Source organism: Hakea prostrata, chromosome 3 (genome assembly GCF_041222555.1).
Source record: "Hakea prostrata isolate BN-2017 chromosome 3, UWA_Hpros_2, whole genome shotgun sequence".
Lineage (NCBI taxonomy): Eukaryota > Viridiplantae > Streptophyta > Magnoliopsida > Proteales > Proteaceae > Hakea > Hakea prostrata.
This window is the reverse complement of record NC_142602.1, coordinates 9,270,648-9,294,226: the sequence shown is the minus strand read 5'-3', so window position 1 is coordinate 9,294,226 and position 23,579 is coordinate 9,270,648. Positions and strand designations below refer to the sequence as shown.

The window sequence follows — 23,579 nt, the reverse complement described above, 5'->3', positions numbered from 1 at the left end:
TAGATGGATTACCTTTCATGTTTTCTTCATGCCTTTTCACTCTAGGATGCATAAGAAGTGGAGGGTATTCATTATTCAAGCTCTTGCTCAATCCGCCTTCTTTATCATCTCTGAAAGTGATACCTCATCTGATCTCAGTTGGGATTCTGAAAGCAGAGTCTAACCATCTTCTACAGGCCCCTTTTCTTTCCCTTTTTCATCCACTTGCTGGAGAGCTGAAAGATAAATACCTCACAGTGTCAGAGAGAATAAATTTCCATAGGAGCAGAAAATGATCAAATAATTAGACAACTGTGGATTAAAATAAATAAATTAAAAAAAAAAAAAAACCAGCACAGCCATGCTTGAACCACCATCCACAGTAATACATATCTTCTATTTTCTTTGGCAGCTTCCTGGTTACTGAAATCATCTAAAACAAAGTGAACCATTTGATGGCTTGCTCAAGACTAGTTCAAAATATCCATAGAATGTGCAACAACCAATGGATCCACTGGGGTATAAGGTAACAAGGTGCAAGTTAATTTGGACAAGGCAAAGACCAATATTGACCAGGCTTGAAGCAGTAAGAAAATATTTGACTACCTTTTGGTAATGGGAAGTAGCCTGTGCAACAAACATGCAGCAGAATGTATACCTGACATCTAGACCCCACTTTTCTGTCTATTGCAGGTAATATGGAAGAATCACTATATAAAAATATTGTGACAGAGTACAGTGAGTGGTACTGGGAATAAAAGCTGTGAATTCAAAAATAGTTACCATTGGAAGAAGAAAGAAAACATGGGTAAGGCATGCATCTAAACAAGCTAGCAGAGACCAAGGAGGGGAAAGTGAAAGAAGCAGAAACGTGCTATCAGGAGCTGAGGAAAAACATATCAATGAGAACACATATGTCCATAAGTGAAGATCTAATAGTCCCTCCCTTAACTGCTAATAATAATATTGAGACCTGCTTTTCTCCTCTGCTGGAACCATCCTGGAGAAACTGAAGTTCTGGACCACTGCCATTGATGAAGATACATCGACAATATTGCATCTTCTATTTAAGGAATTCAGGTATTAGCTTCTGTTATAATATCTACCATCACGACCTTGGATAACCATTACACCTTCAGTGCATCATTACTCTCTAACATTTCACATCAGCGCATCCTTGCTGTCCAACACTCGCAATTATATGTCTGCAGATCACTGTTAGGTATGTTGGCGATCCACATGCTTTGGGACAGAAGCCTTTGACGTCTCAGTAGCTTCAATATATTCATAATACAGGTGAATTTCCTCTCCATATTCCATTGCGTATTTCAGGAAACCAGTGCCAATTAGAAAATAGTTCATTAAGTGTCCTGCCATTATGTCATTTTCTTTTTAAATTTCTGTCGTAGTGATGGTGTTGCATTGTAGGTGATGGCCCTTATCCAAATTCCAGTTCCATTAGTGTTGCAACTTATAAGTGCTAAACATTATCCTTCAGGCGGTCTAGGTATACGCCTTTTTTCTGAACAATCAAGCACCCATAGTGACTAAAGATGACTTTCAGAGGAGGGGAAAAAACAGAGTAGCAGAATTTATTGAAAGGCGTAATTTTATATTTTTTTTGGCCTTGGGTGAATAAACTAATATTACTAAGACCCAAAAGGAGAAGAAGGCACAATAGCCTATAACCTACTAGAGGGCTGCAAAGGAGAGCCGAAACCCCAGGCTACAACAATGAGACTGTTCCTTGAGGTGTCCATATACGATATGCAGACATGTAACTGAAAGTGTTAAAACAGTAACAACACACTGGTGGGAAGCCACTTGAATATTGAAGGTGGGATCTGTCTGAACCCTTCAAGTTTCCAGATTGTCATAGTTTATGGCAGGATGATACCAGGATACAGAACTAGTCTCTGATGTCAGACAATAACACAATAACATGTTAAATACATTAGTGAAGAAATAGACACAAGTATATAAAAATTCACCTTACTTCCTTCTGAAGCTCAGACGCTTGAAGATACAGTTCACCTCTAACAGCATATTGGGCATTCTTCACATTTTCCACTGAGTAACTAGATAAATTGTGCCACCAATATAAACAAAGCACTTTCAGAGTGAAATACTGACTTAATTCATAACCTGAAAATGTTTTTGAACCATGGCCATTCGTGGACTGGCCCAGCTACTGCACCTGCCATAAATCCCTCCCAACTCCACAAGAAATGGAGGATGGATGGAAACATGGGCATTATTTTTGTTCCATTTGAAAAAACTCAGTGATGTTTATCTCTCACAAAAAAATTTACCCCCAGGGAGAGTACAGATCTTGCCATTGCCATTATCCTAGTTTGACTCGGATAAAACATACGGTGTTCCTTTAGCAGTCGTTGGTCCTCCGTTAATGCTTTTGGTAGTATTCCTAATAAAGCTGTTACAGCAACCAGTGATAATCGAGACGAATTGTTCTTTTCCATAGATAACCAAGATAAGATGTATCACATATTCAATAACATGTGAATCACTCCGATACTGAAAGCATGTATAAAGAACACAACACAACATGGCCATGAAGAACCATAAGAATTTTAGGTAGGCCGGTAGAACCAGAACACTAATAATCACAGATAAATGTATTGGAATTAAATAGGAAAATAATGCAACCTCTATCAGTTGAGCTACTCCGACAGAAACCCGCAATTTCTAAAAACATAACCTAATCAGAGAATTCAAATGATTAAGCGAGACCTGCAGAAAAAAGTGGATGCTCACGTCGATTGCCGATGCAAACTGCAACATTCTTCACTAAATTTCAAAAGAAGAGATGATTCACTAAAAGTTACCATGAGCTTAATTCGCATCTGATTGTTGAACGTTGTAACCTCCTGAAATTCCGTCAACGAGCACTGGGCAGATGCGCACAGCAGCACATATCTTTCATGTATTACCGAGTATCGTTTTTCCGTTCTGGACGTCACCAAACGCTCTCAATTGGTTTCAAAAAAAAAAATCCACTTCATAATTTTGAAAGTTCCGACCTTCGAGTCGGTCCAAATTGCTTATCACCTTCCCATGGGCTCATGTGGGATTCAACGAGGAACGTCTCCGACAATTTTTTTTTTTTTTTTTTTTTTTGGTATGAAGTTAATCCATTCAAGCAAGGAGAAGTACTTTAAGTGTGTACCTAAAATGGCGATGTGCTAGGTTTATACATATTTTAGGTAATTACTTTGACCATGTGATCAATCTCTTTAACACTTGTTGATCGTCAAATTTAGGGTATCCCTTGTGTGGTGGTTGTTGAGTCCGACTTTGTCTCCTTAGAACAATTCAAACTCCTTGATTCCACCAATGTCCTCATCCAAGTTGTTAGGGAAGTTAATTATAACTCTACCGGCGCACATTGTTTGGCATGCACGGCTAAGTCATTTAGGATGTCTATGGGTCGACCATAGTCTAGCCAGTCTGGTTCATCATTGGTCGACCTTGTTGTTCTATTAGAGGTTCTCCATATCACTAAGAATGGTTTAGCTTTTTTGAAAGCATCAAATAGCATTCTATCCACATGAGCATGGACACTTCTTATTAGTGAATTTTCAATGCTACTCCTTGAGTTACCCTAAAATTATATCACCCCATGAGTTATAAAGTGTTAAAATGAACATCAAATAATAGCAATTCAAAAAAGAAACAAAACAAAAGTACACGGAAATTTAACTTGTTCACACACCCACGACGAAGAGGAAGAGCTTTTCACTATATGGAATAAGTATAGAAAGATATCACATACCAATAGGTAATAATGGCGTTACAAGAACTTTCAACCGAAAATCTAAAATCTCTCAATGGTATGGTAGGTAAACATAAAATACAAATATATCGACTCCAATCAGGTAAATGGGTCAACCCGTTGGGTTGGGTAATATCGTAGCCCCTGCATCCCCTCCATAAATAGAGATCAATTGTCGGCTCTAGGCTTTGACCTATCGGCCTAGGCCATTCGCTTCCACCACAACTATAAAAAAAACGGGTCATTCAAGTCACTTACCGAAATATGTTGGTAAAGATCCATCTTTTGAGATCGGGTCAAAACATAACGTCTAGTTTATCTATCTGATCCTCCGGAGGATGAAAATATATTAGAAATTCCATAGTCAAGTATTTATGCAAGTACATTTTTTTTTTTTTTTCTGGTTATTATTTATGCAAGTCAGTTAAGCATCTAAAAAGCACAATAATCATCTTGAACGAAAAAACTCTATGCTTAACTAGTTTTTCGAAGTCAAGTATAATAATTTAGGTCAAAACATAACATCTAGTTTATCAAATAGATCCTCTAGAGTGTGAAAACATGTCAAAGACATTCTTGCCATTATAAAGAAATCTTAATCAAGTACTAATGCAAGCAAGTAATTGAGTATAACAGTGTTAACAATAAGGGATTTAGCTGATAAATTGAATAACTCATGGGTATAGCATTAACAGTAGAGGTGAGGCCACAAATTTCCCATTTTATTATGTGAGCTACACTTTCTCCTCCGAGTCATTGTCACTAAAATATGAGTTGATCCACAAACAAAATTATTATTCGTTTTTTCAGCAATTATACATCGAGTATTTAAAGACCCTACAAATCAATCATGGCATCTAATATATGTTCTCTAATGTTTTAAAACTATTCAAATATTTTATTTTGTTGATTTTTGTTTTTCCTTTTTGTCTTTTTTTGTAATTAGTGTTGATGGCACTATTCATATTTTAAAACGAAATTTGACCAGACGAATTAATCAAAACCCAAATAATTTTTTATTATAAGTATCATCAAATAACCAAAATGAATAACTTCTTATTAACTTTTTTTTTTTTTTTTTTTGGTAAAACATCTTAGTTTGCTAAATTGAACTCGTGCATGACTTTCTCTTGCGAAGAAAAGCCAAGCCCAGCCCAAATCCCACTAACACCAATTGACTCCTTCGCAGAGATAAAATAAAATTTTCTGGCTGTCCTTTCGGGGACTTAAAGGCCTCTTGATTAATGCGATGATTAAACTCATAAGCTTTGTCGCTAGTGCTTCAATTAGGGAATTAGTGAGTGAAATGCTTATTTAATTATTCATTAGTACCCACTCGTCTTTTGATTAGGCTTGTTATTCAATTAACGTTTTAGGTGTGTTACCTTCAACTAGGCTCGCAGTTTAGCTTGAAAGAGATAGGAGGGGTCAGAATATTGCATGTTTGGTGGCAACCAATTATATGATAGAAGCCTACCTAATTATGATTTTAATACTTTGTTAGTGATAATTAATATAGTGTCTTATTGGATAAATCTTAATTGAAGCAGTGTCGTAAAATGTACGTTCAATATCAAAGGGGTTGGTTCAATTGGCAAAACACAGTATAAGATCAATAATTCGAATCTTTTGGGGTTAAAAATGAATATTATTTCATAAAACATAGTTTCTTGATATTATGTTATGTGGGATATCATTAGTAATACTAGAATCACTTTTCCTTGCTTTGTCAACTAGACAGCATCATTTATTCATTTACACGTTAAGCACTTAAACACCACTCTTTAATCTTTATTAACACTGGTGTTTTCATATGTATCAATACTTCAAAACTAAAGTTTGCTAGAATCAAATTTTTAATGACCTAAGTGGGGAATATATCATAATGACTGAACAAGCTCTAAAGTCCATATTCCAAAATTATAACTTTTTTTCTTAAGACACTTTGACCCCAAAAAAAAAGAAGACACGTTAATAAGAGAACATAATACATGGCTTTAACCCAAAAAAAAAAAAAAAAAAAAAAAAAAAATCTATATGACTAAGTATTTGATTTGCTTATGTAAACCTTACAGTACCATTTCATATTTTGAGTATCTCATCCAAAAACTAAACCTTTTGGAGTGAAATTCTATTTACGAAGTATTCCCTACTCTAAACATTTTATTAGGAAAATCACACCTCATTATCTTAGATAAATAAGATAATCAATTTGATAACCCTTAAAGTCCAATAAACATAATTTAACTGATAAAAGAAAAAGAAAAAAAAAAGAAAAATTCATCAGTAAAAACATGAGAGATGTTGAATGTTTGTAGAATAATCTAACCGAAAAAACCTTATTAGGATAGCCAATTATCTTTTAACTGTATCAAAAACAAATTTTACCGACTAATTGGTAAATAAATTTTATATTTTATGATTTAATCACTTATCAAGTTTAGGGCCTGTTTGGTTACTTGAATCCAGAGATTTCAAATCTCTGGATTCACAAATGGAATTTTACCGTTTGATTGTGGAATCCCAGATTCTGAAATCTGGTTCCCTTCCCGGATTTGTAGATTTTGGGTCGGTAAATCCTTTCTCCTCCTATTAAACTTAAACATTTGCTATAATTCAATAAATATTTTTTAAGATAAATCTACAATTTCATTCAAAAGTCAGCTAACCAACGTTAATTTTATGACCATGACTCGGTTTTGGTATATATTTGAATATCTGTTTTTGAAATCTACAAATCAGTCCAACGGCCCATTAATACTTGTTCATTTTACCACGTGACCCATATCTGTGTTGATTCTTGGAAAATATCTCATGAACAATCCATCACGCTCAAATGTTCCAATTTAATAAATTATTTGATTATAATTTACATATTATTCTAAATTTTTTATATTCCTAAAGAAAAATACTATTTTGTCCAATTCTTAGTTAGGAAAGCCATATCCATCACTAATACGACATATTTGCCAAATTCCACTCGATGGATTCGGGAACTTTGTACTTAGAATTCCCCAAAAATTTCACTTTTTTGCTGCGTATCAATAAAATGTTATTTACCAAAAACAAATAATAAATAATAATAAAACAAAATTATATATTATAATCTTGCATATTATTGGATGGTAGTTAATTAATGATGACGTGAGGCGACAAGGCTCTTTACCAACGAGGCAACGAAAGAGCGGCATAAAGAACAAAAAATGAACAGATGATAAGCTGCTTCGCGCTCTACCCTATCCTTTTTTATGCGACATCTTGGATTTGATATTAAAAAGTCAAATCTCTTATACCGACACATTTTGGAGACCTGAAAGTGGATCAAATCAACAACGTCCAATCATAAGCATATCTCTAGTCTCAACTTGGATAGCATGGCGGATCAATTGACCGAAAGTAGTTCACCGACCTAATATTCTTCACCGTCGGATCAGTTCACTGTTTTGTCCTTTGGTGGGCCCATCGATGAAACTTAAAAGCACCATTCATATTTTCAAGTCAACTGTTGCAAGATTCCCAACTTCCCCTACGCAAGCCTCTAACGTCATGGACCGAAAGTGGAATTACACTTTCACCCCTCTTCCTCCCCATAAAGGGACTGGTCTTAAATGTCAAGTTACAAAGTTGCCCTTGTAGATATGCTTTTTGTAATATTTGGTCAGGGAGCTGGCTGGGGATCAACCGGCCAACTCAACCTCTTAACCACGAATCGAGTCATTAACTTAAACCCTTAAACCGGATTTAAGTTTTATCATGGTTGACGCGGTAAGATAACTTAGCATTTTAGAGTTTTTTTTTTTTGGTAAAGAGTAATTTAGAGAATTACATGACTCACAAAAAAAAAAAAAAAAAACTTAAATTTTCATGGGAAGCAAACATAGCCAAATGATGATAATATTTGTCTATATGTAGTGGAAATTTAGTTTCTCTCTCCTGCAAGTTAGTTCTCAATTATAAACATGCAAAAAGAGAGACAGGAATGGAGATACTATATTAAAAAAATCTATAATTCTGATAGGCTTCTTCACCTGTTTAATTTTATATGTATATTTCTTTGTATTTTATTTATTTTGATCATTATTATTGACAATTTAACTGAGAGTTGACCATGACTTTTGCCATACAAAGACTTGATGATTAGTATAGTTAGACGTAACAAAAATGTTTTTCAATAAGAAGAAGCAACGTCAGACAATAAGAGATTGGGGGGGGGGGGCAAGGAGAGGAATCAATACAAGTAACATACACAGTTGTAGCATCACCCTCTTGATAGTCACATATGATTTTATTAGAATTTAATCATACGACTTAAATTGTACCATAATAGTGTAAGCTGAATTGCTACTATTTATATTCACTTTGAAAGAAGACTTAAATCCAATAATATGATTCAAATTACATTAAAATTGTTTTGACTGAACTATTATATTTATACATTAAACAAGTTATGTAAATTCTTATAAGAGTCAATACAATGATATTTTTCCTTCTCATTAGACACAACATTTTCTATTTTTATGCCGGTAGTGTGACCATATTGCGACACCTTTATTGGTGCTTTCCACTAAATAAACTTGGTATTTTGACTTTTTCATTAAGATTTGACCATAATTTTTTGTATTATACAATAATACAAAACCTATAATGAAACTTACATAGGAACGAGCCTTAGTAGATTGTATATAAGGTTAAATTTATAAATACTTAATTTTATGCGTCCAAAAATATGGACCAAACCATCCACACTCAAACCGAAAACGGACCAAACCATTCACACCCAAACCGAGAACGGACCAAACCATTCCCATCCAAACTAAGGGCTGTTTTGTCACGCGTGAAAGGTGAGGCTCAGTCGCTCAGATAATCATTTTGGATATAAAGGGCGGTCGGTTTTCAAAACGAGAGTTACAATGCCACGCTACTTTAGTTTCCGGAATTTTGAATTTCTTTTTCCGCTCGTCTCCTCGTTGTTCAATCTTTATGCTTTATGATAAACTGAGAATTCCATGTCGAACTTGGAGCAACTCAGCATCATATGGTTTTCCAAGCTTTTGGTGTATCGATTCTTGACTTCCTTCCAAATCGAACTGATGGTGCCGTGAGCTATTCTTCTGAAATGGTAAGAAGTTCTCTTTTAGTAGAGAAAGTAGAAATTCCAGGATTAGACGGTTTTGTTATACTAAGCTATCTTGATCTCTTTAATCAATTTTATTTTACCTCCGCGGGTTGTCTTTTGCAAGGGAAGGATTATGAGGAGGAATTGGTTTTATTTTTCGCTTTAAATCACACTAAGCTTGAATTCTCGCTGTAGATTCGAAGAAGTCAAGTTTCGTGAACATATTCTGATGCTAAGATTGCTGGAGTATCCAATCCTCTCTGTGGTCTATGATTCATCCCTCTCCTGGCCAAGAGTATAATCTACACTCCTCCGGACTGAATAGATTTTAGAACGTTCTTGTTAACTGTATGATGAGAACGAAGGCATTTCCACTGTAATGATATCACCAAGCATGAAAGCTTTGAAGATTAACATAGCCGATAGCTTCCCAAAGTAGAGGATTGTTCGATAATTCCCGAGTAGAAATTTCTGATGCTATTTTCCACCATGGATTCTCAGAACCATAAGCTAGACCAAACAAGAAGTTTACCTGTGTTAGAACACAGCAGTTCTCCCATTAATGGGACCTCAGATGATGACGTGGATAATTCTTCTATATCCCCTGTTGTGTTTGTGGGTTCTGAATGTGGAAAAGTCTTACCTATGGATTTGGAGATCGAAGAAGGAAGCATTTCAAGTTGTAAGCGACTGAAATTAATGGCTCCAGCTCAACAAGTAAGTGGTTCGTAGATTAGTACTCTGGTTTCCTCTTATATTTATGTGCATGAATTAAATCAGGAACAACACAATTCTTCAGATTCTTTGTGTTTGATTTTTCTATTGAGATCTGTTTTGGTTTGGATTCTTCTGATGGTTACTTTGTTTGGTCAGTGTGTATATCTGAGCGTTCCAGAGAACTCGAGTCCATTGGGATTGACTTTGAGGAAAACCCCATCCTTCCTGGATCTCATAGAATCCAGACTGTCCAATTCAAACCTTCCATGCCCAGAATACAAGAAAGAGAAGAATGCAGATGCTGATGCCCAAGCCCATCACATAAATGGGAAGTTGAAAGCTTCTAATTTCTCTGCGTCTCTCCTGCGAATTGGCTCATGGGTGGTAATCATATGGATTTCTTTGCTGAATTCGTGTATGCTATTTCATAGAATCTGGATAACATGTTCTGCAGATAGGCCACCTTTTTATGTCTACAGTTCATTGTTTGTCTTTGCAAAAAGGAGATCAAGATGTGGTTAATTTAAATGCTCTCACTGAGGCTCTATTTGGTTGTAACTTGCATGTAACGGGAGTAAATAAGGAACTGAAATGATTTTTTAAAAAAGAAAATGGAAAGTTTTTTATTGTGTGTCTAAAAGTATCACAAAAAAGTAACTTCTCGAGTGAAATCCATTTTCTCCTTTTGAGATCAAAGGAATTTGGCTGGAGAGAAAAGTATAACTTCTTACACACACAAACACATATAAAATAATTTAATCTCCCTTCACTTCATTTCACTTCAAACCAGATGGATCTCAAATGAAATTTTACTTCTTTTCTTCCGAGACATCATAAACAAATGTTTGCATCTCTCAATTACTGTTTCAAGTTTCAATTATACTCTGGCATAAAACTTCTTTTACCAGTTGTATATGGATGCAATTTTAATGCAGAAAACCTCACGATATGAAGGAGAATTAGTTGTGAAGTTTTACTATGCAAAGAGGAAGCTGGTATGGGAGGTTCTAGAAGGTGGGCTGAAGAGCAAAATAGAAGTGCCATGGTCTGATATATCATCACTCAAAGCATCTTGCACTACCATACCACAGACCCTTGAAATTGAGGTATTTAAATGAAGCAATAGATGGTGGTCAAGACTTAAATTTCTCTCAGATAATAGACACTTCATCTTTTGTGTTGACTTTAATGCTGTTCTAGCTTCCAACTTAAAAATATTAAATTTACTGCTATATTAACTAGTTCTGTTATTTGTCAAAGAGGTTTACAGAATGAACTTTTTGATAGCTCTTCAATTTGCAGTTAACGAGGATGCCACATTTCTTTCGGGAGAAAAATCCACAGCCTAGAAAGCATACTCAATGGAAAGCAACAATGGATTTTACTGGTGGACATGCATCGACCTTCCGGTAATCCCCTATGTTATTGGTAAGGGAATGGTGAATTGGGTAATAATAAAAAGGAAGCTCATTGGGTAGTTATAAAAACTCAGGAATACTTGATTTCTTTGGTCCAATGGCGCTGAATTTATTCATATAAAAGGAAGAATTTCCCCTCTTTTGAAGTTCTTTCAAAAGCATCAATCAGCCAAAGTGTAAGCTGAATTTGCTGGCTGTACTGAAACTTGAAACTAAATTCTTTATAGTTGACAGGATAACTGTAGTTGGTTACTGCAACTGAAATTAGTACACAAATTTCAATGTGGTTTTGAGGAATAAAGTTGTTTATTGTGAAACATGTATCTCTGAATGCTTAGAATGGAATTTAACTAAGTAATGCTCATAGAAGTCACAATTAATAGGTTCAGCACTTCTGGTTTGAGTGATTACTTGGTGGCTTTTCAAGTTACAAGCCAATCATGACATAAGCCTATGCATTGAGGGAAGTCTGAATGACTTTCTTTAGCATGTCTTTAATAAAAGCAGGGGGAATTTTGGGTCCCTGGAACAGTCCAAAAATTATTTTCTGTAGAAAAGTGAAGATCCATTCAAGTCCATACAAGCAATATCATGATAGCCTATTAGCAACACTACGTAGAAATTATGAAACAGGGGAATGTCTTGAGTGATCAACTCGTATAATCCTCAACCCCCCCCCCTCCCCTCACCACCTACCATTTTTGTATTATATCTCACTCCTCTTCTTATTTTGTCCTAGGAGGCATTTCTTGCAATTCCCCCAAGGAACCCTGCAGAAGCACTATGAGAAGCTTTTACAGTTGGATGACAGACTGTTTTCTATCAGCAAGAAACCTTATCCGTCCTCGGATTCCCTAGTATTTGGGACAGAGAATCTAGGATACCAGAATCCAGACAACCACGGCCTGTTCTGGATCGAGGAACAATGTTCTGATCAACCAAAGCAACTGCCTGAGTCAGGGATGAGTGATGACAGCTCAGAGAAGTTCTATGGTTTCGCACTCTCAAAGGCAGCAGTTCATGGGCAATATAATAATCTTGACAATTTTGCTTCTGCTTCTGAAACAAGTTCAGCCAGATCAGGTTCTCTTCCTTATCTGAAGTTTCTTCTCATGGTTGTTAATAACACTGGCCAGTAAGGAGCTGGCAACCTAGAGAGCTGTTTAGGCGTAAAATGTTGCTTATTTCCTTCTTAGGGTTTGATATCTAATTGATCAGCTTCCAACTCCCAACATACAAGCCACCCATGGCCCAGCACATAGTCCACGAACCACTTTGCAAGCATTGCCAGCTGTAGTAGCATTATGGTGTATATTCATATTTTTGTAGTTTTCATTAAATAGTTTGTGCAAATATATGCTTGGATCATTATGAGATGACTGAGGAAATTCACAATTTGCCTGTGTCTTTAATGCTTCAAAGGTTAATTAACCACAAACTAGTTTCTGAAAGTAGGTTGAAAGTAGATGCCTGTGTAAATTACAGAGGAAACTTTTGTTAACACATGGTTGGGTTGATGATGGCCATTCCAGCCTATTCAAACCACAATAGTGCCTTGACACCTTTTCCTGCAGAACCTATTTTCATCTCTATATAAGACTCATCAAATTTCACTGGGATATTGTAAGCAAATGCAACTACTGATAACAATTTACAACCTTATGTTTGCAGGAGCTGGGAACAGTTGTGTAGATCATATGACTCCAGTCTTAGCAGGGAACTTCATTCCTAGTCTGTTAGTGTCATTGCCACCAGCCGTAACTAATTTTGGCGTGCCAAGCTTGGGCCAGTGCCTGCAGTATAATGAGAAAGTGGCACATGAAGTGGTAACAACAGGATTGTTGAGCTACAACTTCAGAAGTTCAGGTCTACATCGAGGTAAACTTAATCCAATACTCAACATTGGCTCCACAGTTGACTTGAACTCAGCTTGCTGGATCTCTGAGATTCAAACCAACAAAAGTCTATTTGGTTTGCCGCTGGAAAGTGATCATACAAGTAAGATAGACATGAGCTTTACTAGTGGCTTCTTTTGTGATGTACCTAAAGAAATTCCCAGCAACTGTCCTGGATTGTTGCTAGGTATATCCGCACCGGATCAGTATCCTGATTTTGTAGAAGAGGATCAAGAAGCACCAGATGAAATGGGGGACATGGTTGGCTGGGGACCATAGACAAAGATAAGTAGATTTGTTAAGGATTCCACAAGCATTGCAGATTGTATCTCTGTTTTTTTTTCCTTCTCTTTCTCTCTCTCTCTCCTTGCTTCAAATGTAAATACCAAATTGAAAAGTTCAGAAAACAATGATCATGATAGTAAAAATTCAATAATACCTTTTTTTTTTTCTTCTTTTCTCTTTCCGGCTAGAAACAATTGGTTTGATATTTCTGACTGTTACCATGTTAGCCTCGTTGGAAGCATATAGAAGACCCATTGATTTAAAAACCTGAACCCGTGAACCGGATCGGCCAAATCTGGCAATTCAGATTGGATTAGTGGAGGCTGATCCAGATCTAGGATCCAGGATTAGTGCATGTAATAGCCAAATCCGTCCAATTCCAATCCGATTCGAACAGATGAAATGGAATCGGGCTGGAATTAACCGATCCAGACCCGATTGCTTTTTATAAAACCCTAAATTACGATATGGTGAAGTCATAACATATTAACATCCCCCACGTGATCATTACATTGAGCTTTCAAATGTATTCCCGCCAACATCCAAGTACCAAAACGTCGATTCCGCGCCAAAGAAAATCAGGAAAGGAAGGTAAAATACACAAATCTAAACCCCTAGCTCAAACCCTTCATCTCAGGATTTGTTTCTACCGCTGCAGATGGAGCGTCGTCATAGTTCGTCTTTGTTCCACGATCTCGAAGCGAGACAACTTAATGGAATCAGAGGTGCTATTTTCTTCCTCATCCATCACGAATTCACCTGAATCTACACTCAAAGTCTAATATGTTTGTTTTCGTTTTGGATGTTTTCAGTTCGGAAACGGCCTTATATCGATAATCTGTCGTCAGATTCCAGTTATTCCGGTGCGGGAGTAGTGTCAATCGAGCATAACGGTTCTGTAAACCCCCCTTTGGCTTTATCATTCTGCAAGGTATCACACTGACAGATTCTAGTTCATCTGGTAGATTTTTGGGGTCTTTCACTCTATAACGTTCGTTTCGCTCATTTTGCAGTCCAATAGGTATTCTCATCTTCTTGCTGTCTCCGATGAAGATGGATATGTTAGCTTTTATGATTCTCGTAGGAAGCTTCCTTCGTTCACCTCTTGCCGAGAGAATGCAGGTTCACCTCCCTCTGTTGATTACTTTACTTTTATTTCCAATTTTTTCAGTATTTGAAGTTACGAAATCTGCTACATGGGTTTCAGATGAAGCCAGGATCTGCGATTGGATAGCTCACAGCAATGCGATCTTTGACATATGTTGGATCAAGGTGAACTTTTAACCGTTTCATTCGATTCCTTCATTTTATGTTTTCTTTTTATCTTGAAAGAGGAACACATTCTCTGTTTGCTGATTTACTAATCAAGGATATCGTCATTTTTACTTGGTAATTCTTCTAAATCGTGCTATTGCATTGTCTCCTCTTCACACAATTGTTATGATTAGGTCGACGCATCCTCGTCATAATTGAAATTTTAGTTTTCAACCCTTTCGCTGAGTAGAGAACCTGTTGAAAGAAATTTTATTCTTTTGCTTGGCCAACTCCACTTTTTATTCATTTTCTGGACAAATTGGACGTGTCCAAATTATGATTCTTGGGGATTGCGGTTTCTATTTCTCACTGATTATTCTATTGTGTCTTGCAGGAAAATTGCCTCCTGACAGCTTCAGGCGATCAATCTGTAAGTTAGTCTTAAACCTTGTCATTTGCTACTACGAGTATCCATATAATGTTTATTAGGCGAAACCCCTCAGTTAATATTTTGCTAAGCAATATCTTTAGACTGAGGAGCTCATTCTCTTCTAGTCCATTACCTTGTACGTTTGTTGGTTGCACTGTTTTGGTGATTGTCTCAACCGGAGTCTAACTAGAATTATGGTGTGTTGTTCTGGGGTAAGGAACTGAGGCTTTAGCCCATCCACTGGATGTATTTGAGTTCAGATGGAGAGTCTTGTCTGGTATTGTGAATTTTATTGGACTTGACTTGATTACTAGATGATATTGGCAGTCCCTGCACATGCTATCCACTTAATGTGCTTCTTCTTGAAGATGCACTTAACTTCGGGTCCAACTTGAATTGTCAAATAAAGAAGTTGTTCTGCTTGACGAATTTAATATATCCTACTCACTCTCATTGCTATGCTAGTACAGAACTACATGAAGAGAAAACTATATACTGTAGCTGTCATTTGACCTGAGCAGAGTCCGTTTTAAGCAAATATACGGGGCTCTCTGATGGGTAAAGTTATAGGATGCAGAAACAAGAAAGTGTCACTCTTAATTTCTTAACATGGCATATTGACGGGGGACATAATAGAGAGGTAAGAAGGTTAAAGAAGATAGGGGGAAGAAGAGGAAATATGAGAAAAATCAGTCTTGAAGAAGGGGAAGAAGAAGAAGAAGAAGAGAAGATGAGAGAGAGAGAGAAGGGGAGGGGGTTGCAAATGTACAAAGGTAAATCTTAGGTCAAGTTTTTTTTCTATTTTTTTCCCAATAGTCTGATTACAAGCTTTTAAATAATAAAAGAACATACTCCAATAAGAAACAACTATACTGGGAAGTTTAGCAACTTAAAACTAACTAAAACGGATCCCACATGATGAGCAAACATTTAGCGGATAATTTTTTGAAGTATTTTCCTCAAATCAGTTGTCTGCTTGGCAATTAAATTCCTCAAAAATAGACCAAAAGATTCATGCGATTGCAACTCCATCTCAAATTGTGCTGCTTCACATATGTTACATTAGTTGCAGATAAATTGATTCTGAACAAATATATGGGGCTTTTTGACAGGTAAAGTTGTGGGATGCAGAAACTAGGGAGTGTCTTAATGTCTTGACAGGGCACACTGGAAGTGTGAAGTCACTGTGTTCTCACCCATCTAGCCCTGGTATGCCTCCCCAACACTCTTCTTCCTTAGATACTAGAATTATCATTATCCAGACTCTCTGATCTACTTGAAAATACTTACTTTCTTCAACAAAACAGATCTTATTGTGTCTGGTTCACGAGATGGATCTTTTGCTCTTTGGGACTTAAGATGTAATCCAAGCTCCAAAAATAAACATGGGGAATCCTTCTTAAAGTAAGGTTCCTACAATGACTTGCTACTTCAATTTCTTGTTCTGAATGAACAAAGTTCTATATTCTTCATTTCCAGTGCTAATTTAGATAACTTTTTCTTTGTAGCCCAACTGCAGTTGTTGAAGGGGCCCATGCTTCTACTCAAGTAAAACGGGTCAGGAAGCGCAAGGTGTGTCAATTACCAAAGGTTTTTATTTTGAGTAAATAATTTGAAAATCTTCTTCTGGTTTACTGATATTTCAGTTTCCTCAGGCTGCTTCCACGAGTATTACATCTGTTCTGTATCTCAAAGATGAGATTTCCATTGCTAGTGCTGGAGCAGTTGACAGGTTCATCCAAAGCTTTTGCACAAACTCCCCTGCATCAAGTTTTTAGTTGATCAATGTAACCACTTAATTTGCATTGGGATTTCATATTGGTTATTGCTTATTCCTATTTTTGATTAATTTCAGTGTGGTGAAATTCTGGGACACCCGAAACCTTAAAACACCGATTGCTGAAACACATCCTCATCCCAAGCAATCAATTAAAAAGGTAATGCTCGTGCTTCTCTAACATGCAATTACACATGTTGCCTATGCTTTTCTCATTGAAGTTATTTTTGTTGAATATATACCATGCAACTTGTGTTTAGAATGATAAATGTAACATTTAATTTAATCTTGAAACCTAGGCTTGCTGTAGTGGTTTGACTTGTTTAAACTTTGATGAAAATAATTTGATAGCATAAGAATTCAAGATCTTCCCAGGTGGGTTTCAAATATCCTATGCATATAGGAGCTTTTTCAATGTTGAATTCTATCTATAGAATTCATAAAAGTGTCATCAATGCCTTCTTGGATCTATAATAACGACTGCATATGAATGTGATTGAAAAAATTTCAAATTGTGTGACAATTTCTTTGTGCTTGACCATTTTGTTATCCCCTTTAGGATGGAAGCTTTCATGGGATATCGTGCCTGTCTCAAGATGCAAATGGCGTGTTCTTGTCTGCATCATGCATGGATAGCAGGTACTTTGTGGGCATCTGGTGCTTCCTTCACCTACAAGTTATGCTAGCTATCATGGGGCATGATGCTCAGATAAGATTAAAATATTAATTAAGTGATAGTCTAAAGAAGGGTGCCCTTTCTGTTTTGCCAGAATTTACCTTTACAATGTGCTTCAGCTTGATAAGGGTCCGGTGAGAACATTCTCTGGAAGCCGGATTGAGTCATTTTATGTCAAGGTAAACATTCAGAGTGGTAACTGGAAACAAAATATTGCACTACTGCATTGTATAAAGATTTCTTCCTTTGTTTCTTAAGTGCTGATTCATATAACTGCAGTCAGCAATTAGCCCAGATGCAGTTCACATACTAGGTGGCTCTACTGATGGAAATGCTTACATATGGCAGGTTATTATTTGGACATTTAAGGATAACTAGTGTTACATTTTTCTATCTGTCCTCTTCTGGAATAATTTACAAAATTTGTGTTCAAGCAGGTGGACAAGCCTCAAGTAGGTCCAATAACATTGAGTGGCCATGATGGAGAAGTTACAGCTGTTGATTGGTACATATCTGAAACGATAAGTAGTGATGATCTCAAGTATTATCTTCTGATAGTGCTATTTATGTATGATCTTCAATTTCATTGCAGGTGCCAATCTGAGGTTGGGAAGTTAGCAACTGCATCAGATGATTTCACGGTAATTATACCTGATAATGTATCATGCAGAAAAGAATATATCAATTTTCAGTTAACCACAACAGTGAAGCATTTTTTATTTGTTTCTAGTGACATCTCTATTCTTAATTTTACTGGTTTTTCTGTTTGCTGTTAAAGCGTAGTTGAATCGATTATCCCTTTCGGTAAAAGCTTTTGGTTAGTCCCAGCATCTGCACCTAAAAAATGTTGCTTAAGAGAATCCCTATTTTCTCAACTGTCTGACTTAGCCTTAAAAAACGCATAATCACAAATTAAGACAGCATCTGCCGGGGAAAAGGTGTTAACGATTGTGTAAGGATGGTCCAGCATGGTTCAATCCCTTGTAAAACTCATACACTGATTGTTGTTCCAAATATCACCTGATGCTGTATATAAGGGTCTATGGCTCTGTGTTCTTCTATACACCACTGGTTGCCCTATCCTCAGACTGGGTGGAATTGACACTAATTCTAACTGGGAACCACTAAGGGGATCCTCCAGTTAGGATGTTTGCCATGCCTTCTTTCAATAGGAGATTTACTAATATTACGTGTACTGCATCTCCTACATTTGAATATCTACCAATATGTTCTCTGATCACAACTATATTTCTTACTGTTTTTTACTTTATAGGTTCGAATCTGGAACTTCCAGAATTATGGTGGCTTTAGTTCAAGTTCGCCATCATCAATACGAAGGAGAGTAACAGCAATCCCTAGCATGGAAGTCAGAAAACTTTTTATGGATGAAGAGACAGTGGGTTTAACAAAAGCTGCATGTACCTCTGGTCCTTCAGAGGAAACTTCTATTAAATGTTCATCACCTGAGCATATTAAAATGCCTGAAATCCGTACACCTGAATCTACCAAAAAGCTTTCATTTAGTTCCTTGTTCAAGGAAGGGTCGGAATTGGAGAAGACTCCAGAAGCTTCATCAAGAAGTCCATCTTCTGTTCTGAATCCACCTTCCTCGCTGAAGAGAAGAACCATCCGTGATTATTTTGTGCCAGTCTCATGAGACTTTAGAGATGTGATTGTGATGATTCTCAAACCATACAGCAGATACTCCAGTTTTGGCCTGCATATCTATTTAAGAGCAGGAAGTAATATATCCGAATAATTAGAGGTTTGTCTCCTTTTCTTTTCTTCCTCGCCTTGGTTGTATTATTTGAACTTACGTTTTATTTGGATGGTAACTTATACTGTTCTATTTATTTTTCAGGGCAATATTTTGATGTACAGGGGAGGGGGGTTATTTGATTATAAATAGAAATTCCTTAAATGTATCTTTGATTCTTATAAATGGTAGTTTAGTATTTGAATGTCTCTTTCCTTTGGCCTTTATGATTATGGTCTCCCTATTTTTTGTATTTTGGGGTTGGGTGTGGGGTTGGCCAACTCCGAAGGTTCTGTTGTTTCAAGTTTGGATAACCTTGATTGGATCAACTGTATCTATTTGGATGCAAAGCCAAGGACTAGACAATTCCTTATAATTGCAGCAAGGGATAACATCTTACTTAAGCATTGATCTAGTATTCTGTCGCCATCAGAGCTGTAAATTTCAGAGTAGAAGTATTCTGCTTATAAGCTTCCAAATTTTCTGTTCATTCTAAACACCCCCCACCCCAACCCCCCCAAAAAAAAAAGAAAAAAAAAAAAGAGAAAAAGATATTCAACTGATTTCATTTTCTTGGTAAAGATGATATAGGTGGGTTCCATTGAGTTGGGTTGAAGTGTCATCACTGCAGTGGAGTACCTTAAGGTTCTAAGGTTTGTCCTCTAATATGATTTTGATCAAATGCTGTCTTTGATCATGAAAGCATAATGAAGTTCTGGAACGCAATGCATAGCTTAAGAGTTGTTCATAACAGAATGTGTATATTTTTTAGGTTTCAGTTCCTGGATTTCAAATGTGACGGTAGCTTGTGCTTGGTAAGGTGTTGTATCCCTATTCTCCTTGGTAGCTCAAGGGTTTTGTTCTTCGCAGGTTGGAGTTTCTGTGGGAATAAAACTTTTGCCAGTTTACTAAACTAGGGTTAAGGTTTACCTCACGGTTTAAGGCGTGATATAAAACATCATGCCTTAAGTTAAATGCTCGGTTTTTGTTTTCGTAATTTCAGATGTGGGTTTGGGTTACCAAAAAAATTTCAGATGTATGAGATGATGGCACGTCTTGTCTTATAATCCAATTGCCCAAGAAACCTTAAACCATGGAATGAATGTAAATATAAATAAATTTTATTTTACATATTTTGAATTTTAATTTTTCTAAAATTTTACATTAAAAATCCAAAATTGTGAAAAATCCTGAGTTTTGTGGTCCCTCGTAATTCAAGCTTTGTCAATCCAAAAGGTGGGACGTTGTCCTTTTCTTATTTTTAAACCAATTTTATAGTAATTTTTACTTTTGATATTTAGACCGTTATATGGAACACAAAAAATTTATACAAATAAATATAAAGAACTTTAGAGTTTGCCAATCAAAGAGCTGGTGCGTGAGTCATGGTTTCTAACTTTTTCTCCAATAAATTACAGTTTGATCCTGTATCTCATCATAATAATGACCTGAATCTCAAAAGTGACATGACAATTGGCAGGTTATAACGATTTGCCACATGGCAAGTTGTGACAACTCTAAGCATCATTAGCGAAGCCGCGGAGGTTTGATTTCCGACGTTCATCTGGCACAAAATCGATCGTCTGCAATTCGTAATCGTGATCGTCTTCAATTTCAAAACCCTAAGTCCCTCATCGCTCCGTGTCAAACCTGCAGATATTCGATCCCCCAAGGGAAAGAAGCAATTAGTTTGAGAACTCTCTTAAATGTAGTACGGATTCTGTCTCTGAAACTGATCACTTCCACATCTTTCAGAATTCCTCTGTTGTTTGAATGGCAGCAACTGCCGCTATGGATTCGCCTCCGAAGATTTCGAAGGTCTGCATTTTCTAATGCCATGAAATGAGGGAACTTCCTCTGAGAGTTGCTAGCTGCTGCATCCGATGAAAATTGAACTTCTTGGTATCACACGGAGGTATGTTCTTTCACTTAGATTTGTAGGAAACGCGTCAAAATATTTTTTGCTTTTCATTTTACGAGTCATATCTGGAAGTTTCCTTTTAGTTGGAGTGATCTGTGGTACTCGAGAGGCTCATGATTATTGGATTTTACTCCTGGCATTAAGCACTACTGTGTTTGATTTTATTGCAGTCCATATCTTCTAGAAGTTGTGTTGGTTATAGATGATGGCTCTAAAAGTTCTCTTTCGTGTTCTAGTCTCAGAAGAGGCAGAACTGTAACCTTCTTGTAGTGCAGTTGTTTCTTCACACCTGTTCACTGCTGCCACTTTATAAGATGCCTGAGCCACTTGAAAATTATGATTGTGATTCTCAAGGCAAATTAGATAGTGAACTACCTCTGCATTGATATTATTGAGCCGTCTTCCATGGTTGTACATGTGAGTCCTATTATTATGTGGTTCTATTATTGATGACCAAGTGAATAAATAAGAGGGCACATAAATTCCTTATTTACTTTAGAAAATTTCCATATTTATAGATAATACAGATTGTTGTGCGCATTCTAATTCATGTTATGTAATCAAATACTTTAGGAAATTTGAAGATGGATTCCCAACTTATTCACTTGGTGTTATTTTTGAGCAACTGTCAGTAATATATGCATTGCCAAAGATGTATACCTCATCATATAGAGTAGTTCTTCTGCTTTTTCCTATGGGAACTTCTTAATGTATGGAGGAAGAAGGAGATATTGCAACAGCATTTACTCTTGCTAGGATCTTCTCAAATATACAATTTCAAGGGGTGAGCCAACTAGTTTGGTGATTTATGATATCCATGCCTTGCAGCCTGCAGGTGGAACTAAATGTGCCACAGCAAAATTTATTCTCTACCAGCTACTAGTATATTATTAAGGCATCAACTTTTGTGTCCTAAATTCTATTTCCAGCATTCTGTTCAAGATATGGATCAAACTTACACTTGCCTTCACTTAATTTTTACTTGGTGATAACATCTTACCTTGCTTCGAGAGTGGTGTGCCTTTGCTTAAGAGTAGACTTCAGAAGCTTCCAGACTCTGACAATGTAGGATGCTTTGTCTCTGTATATTCAATTGCGAATTGACAAGATGTTGACTCATCTACTTAATTGGTATCCCATATAAAAATCAATCATATGGTGTATGCTTGTGCTTGGTGTGGAAGAATGGAGAATGTATAACTACTCTGTCTAGTTGCAAGAGAAATAAAGGAAAGGGAAGTGAAATCAAATCAGTACTAAAATGGTAATTTTTGTTTTCATCATCTCACATCATGCTACTTCAGCTCAATGATAAATGAAGTGAGAATTGGTGGTTGATATTGCACAAAGAATTAAAATAGAATGGATGAGTGAAGAGGAAGCTCCTAAGTGGCAATGATGCGTGGAGCTGACTGTTGGGTAGTAAAGATTAACATATAGATAAACTTAGTGTAGCTAAGATGAAGAAGTTGAGGAGTGGTAAAACTAGAACAGATAAAATAAAGTGAACATATTGGAGTTGATATAAGAGTAACCCCAATTCAAGATAAGCTGTGAGAAAGTTGTTGGAGTTGGCAACAGTGTGTGTAACAGATGTGTCCAGATGCTGCAGGACTGAGGAACAAATGGGTTTTGATCGGAGGGTGCACCAGTGGACCTAAAGTGATTCTAGAAGAAGTTGGGAGGAACCTGATTTCACTTCCCTTCACTTAACTTGTAACTTGTAACCAGGCAAAACCTAAAAGGGGGAAAAATTGATTTCAACACCTTTTTTTGATTCTTTTCATGGTATGTGGTTCCTTCATGCTTTGCAATAAAGATAGCATTGCTCTTTTCCTAGTAATTTTGTTTCATGAAGATCTTAATCTGATTGGACTTTACAAAGCATAACTATTTTGGGAGGTAAGCTGGGGAACAGGGTAGAGATACTGGTGCAAGGTGAAAGCAGAATCACTGATTTTTTGGTCAGAATGGTAGCCAGCCACCAACTTCAGTGCCTGCTTGTTCTTTTATATTCTTTGACCCAAACTATATACTTCTGGGGACTTCTCTGGTGTGATAAGCCATTTCCTCCTGTCTCAGTCACACCAGTCTCATCCTTTCTTTGTATTTATTCAGAATGTGGTTCTAGTAATTCTTAAGCCAAGTTGAGTTTCACATACACAATTTCATAGAAGGTGCTGGTTCAAATTTTTTGGTTGACGAGTAATGAACCATTTGTAACCATAGGATCATCATATTCTTATGTCCTTAATGTCAAGTAATGAAATTCATCTATTGTCTTTTTATTGAAGCTTACTTTATTCCTTTTTTCAGATATCTATTGCTTTTCCTGATGATAGTGCACAGAAGTGTTTCAATAAGCAGCTGCAGCGTTTCCCTACAGTAATTTTCCTTACCTTACAAAGGGGTGAGACTGAAACTGATTCCAGTGATATTCATGGGTGTTCCCCATGTCAATATTGATGTGTGCGTCTGTGCATCAAAAGAACACCACATACAGCCATACAGGTCATGGAAGTCGGATAATGAGTAAACCTAATTTTCTCTGACAAACTGATG

General features: G+C 36.6%; 2 protein-coding genes across 4 annotated transcripts; both read left to right on the top strand.

Annotated features, from left to right (window-relative positions):
* Window positions 1-8,694: 8,694 nt before the first annotated feature.
* LOC149020685 (uncharacterized) lies at window positions 8,695-13,199 on the top strand. The gene is made up of 7 exons (XM_089148899.1): window positions 8,695-8,891; window positions 9,084-9,605; window positions 9,762-9,989; window positions 10,541-10,711; window positions 10,908-11,014; window positions 11,763-12,106; window positions 12,695-13,199. Exons 2-7 carry the CDS (start codon window positions 9,363-9,365, stop codon window positions 13,195-13,197), a joined length of 1,596 nt encoding a protein of 531 aa, XP_089005025.1. The 5' UTR covers window positions 8,695-8,891; window positions 9,084-9,362; the 3' UTR covers window positions 13,198-13,199.
* A 534-nt stretch (window positions 13,200-13,733) lies between these two features.
* Window positions 13,734-19,523, top strand: LOC149020684 (Transducin/WD40 repeat-like superfamily protein). Of its 3 annotated transcripts, XM_089148902.1 has the most exons (18): window positions 13,734-13,794; window positions 13,862-13,928; window positions 14,016-14,134; window positions 14,217-14,325; window positions 14,411-14,475; window positions 14,852-14,887; window positions 16,000-16,096; window positions 16,195-16,291; window positions 16,396-16,459; window positions 16,543-16,619; window positions 16,743-16,824; window positions 17,224-17,303; window positions 17,435-17,519; window positions 17,620-17,688; window positions 17,778-17,845; window positions 17,933-17,981; window positions 18,614-19,105; window positions 19,202-19,523. In XM_089148902.1, exons 2-17 carry the CDS (start codon window positions 13,862-13,864, stop codon window positions 18,995-18,997), a joined length of 1,548 nt encoding a protein of 515 aa, XP_089005028.1. In that variant the 5' UTR covers window positions 13,734-13,794; the 3' UTR covers window positions 18,998-19,105; window positions 19,202-19,523. The 3 variants fall into 3 exon arrangements, with proteins under 3 accessions (XP_089005028.1, XP_089005026.1, XP_089005027.1); XM_089148900.1 differs by lacking the exon at window positions 13,734-13,794 and having other exon boundaries at window positions 13,844-13,928; XM_089148901.1 differs by lacking the exon at window positions 13,734-13,794 and having other exon boundaries at window positions 13,844-13,928; window positions 18,614-19,523.
* The last annotated feature ends 4,056 nt before the right edge of the window (window positions 19,524-23,579 follow it).

Excerpts from the sequence above, each read along its gene's own strand:
- LOC149020685 (XM_089148899.1), top strand. The coding sequence starts at position 9,363 with ATGCTATTTTCCACCATGGATTCTCAGAACCATAAGCTAGACCAAACA. Across the intron at positions 9,606-9,761 it reads TAATGGCTCCAGCTCAACAA|TGTGTATATCTGAGCGTTCC; the intron begins GTAAGTGGTTCG and ends TTGTTTGGTCAG. Across the intron at positions 10,712-10,907 it reads CACAGACCCTTGAAATTGAG|TTAACGAGGATGCCACATTT; the intron begins GTATTTAAATGA and ends TTCAATTTGCAG.
- LOC149020684 (XM_089148902.1), top strand. The coding sequence starts at position 13,862 with ATGGAGCGTCGTCATAGTTCGTCTTTGTTCCACGATCTCGAAGCGAGA. Across the intron at positions 13,929-14,015 it reads ACAACTTAATGGAATCAGAG|TTCGGAAACGGCCTTATATC; the intron begins GTGCTATTTTCT and ends GGATGTTTTCAG. Across the intron at positions 17,982-18,613 it reads CTGCATCAGATGATTTCACG|GTTCGAATCTGGAACTTCCA; the intron begins GTAATTATACCT and ends TTTACTTTATAG.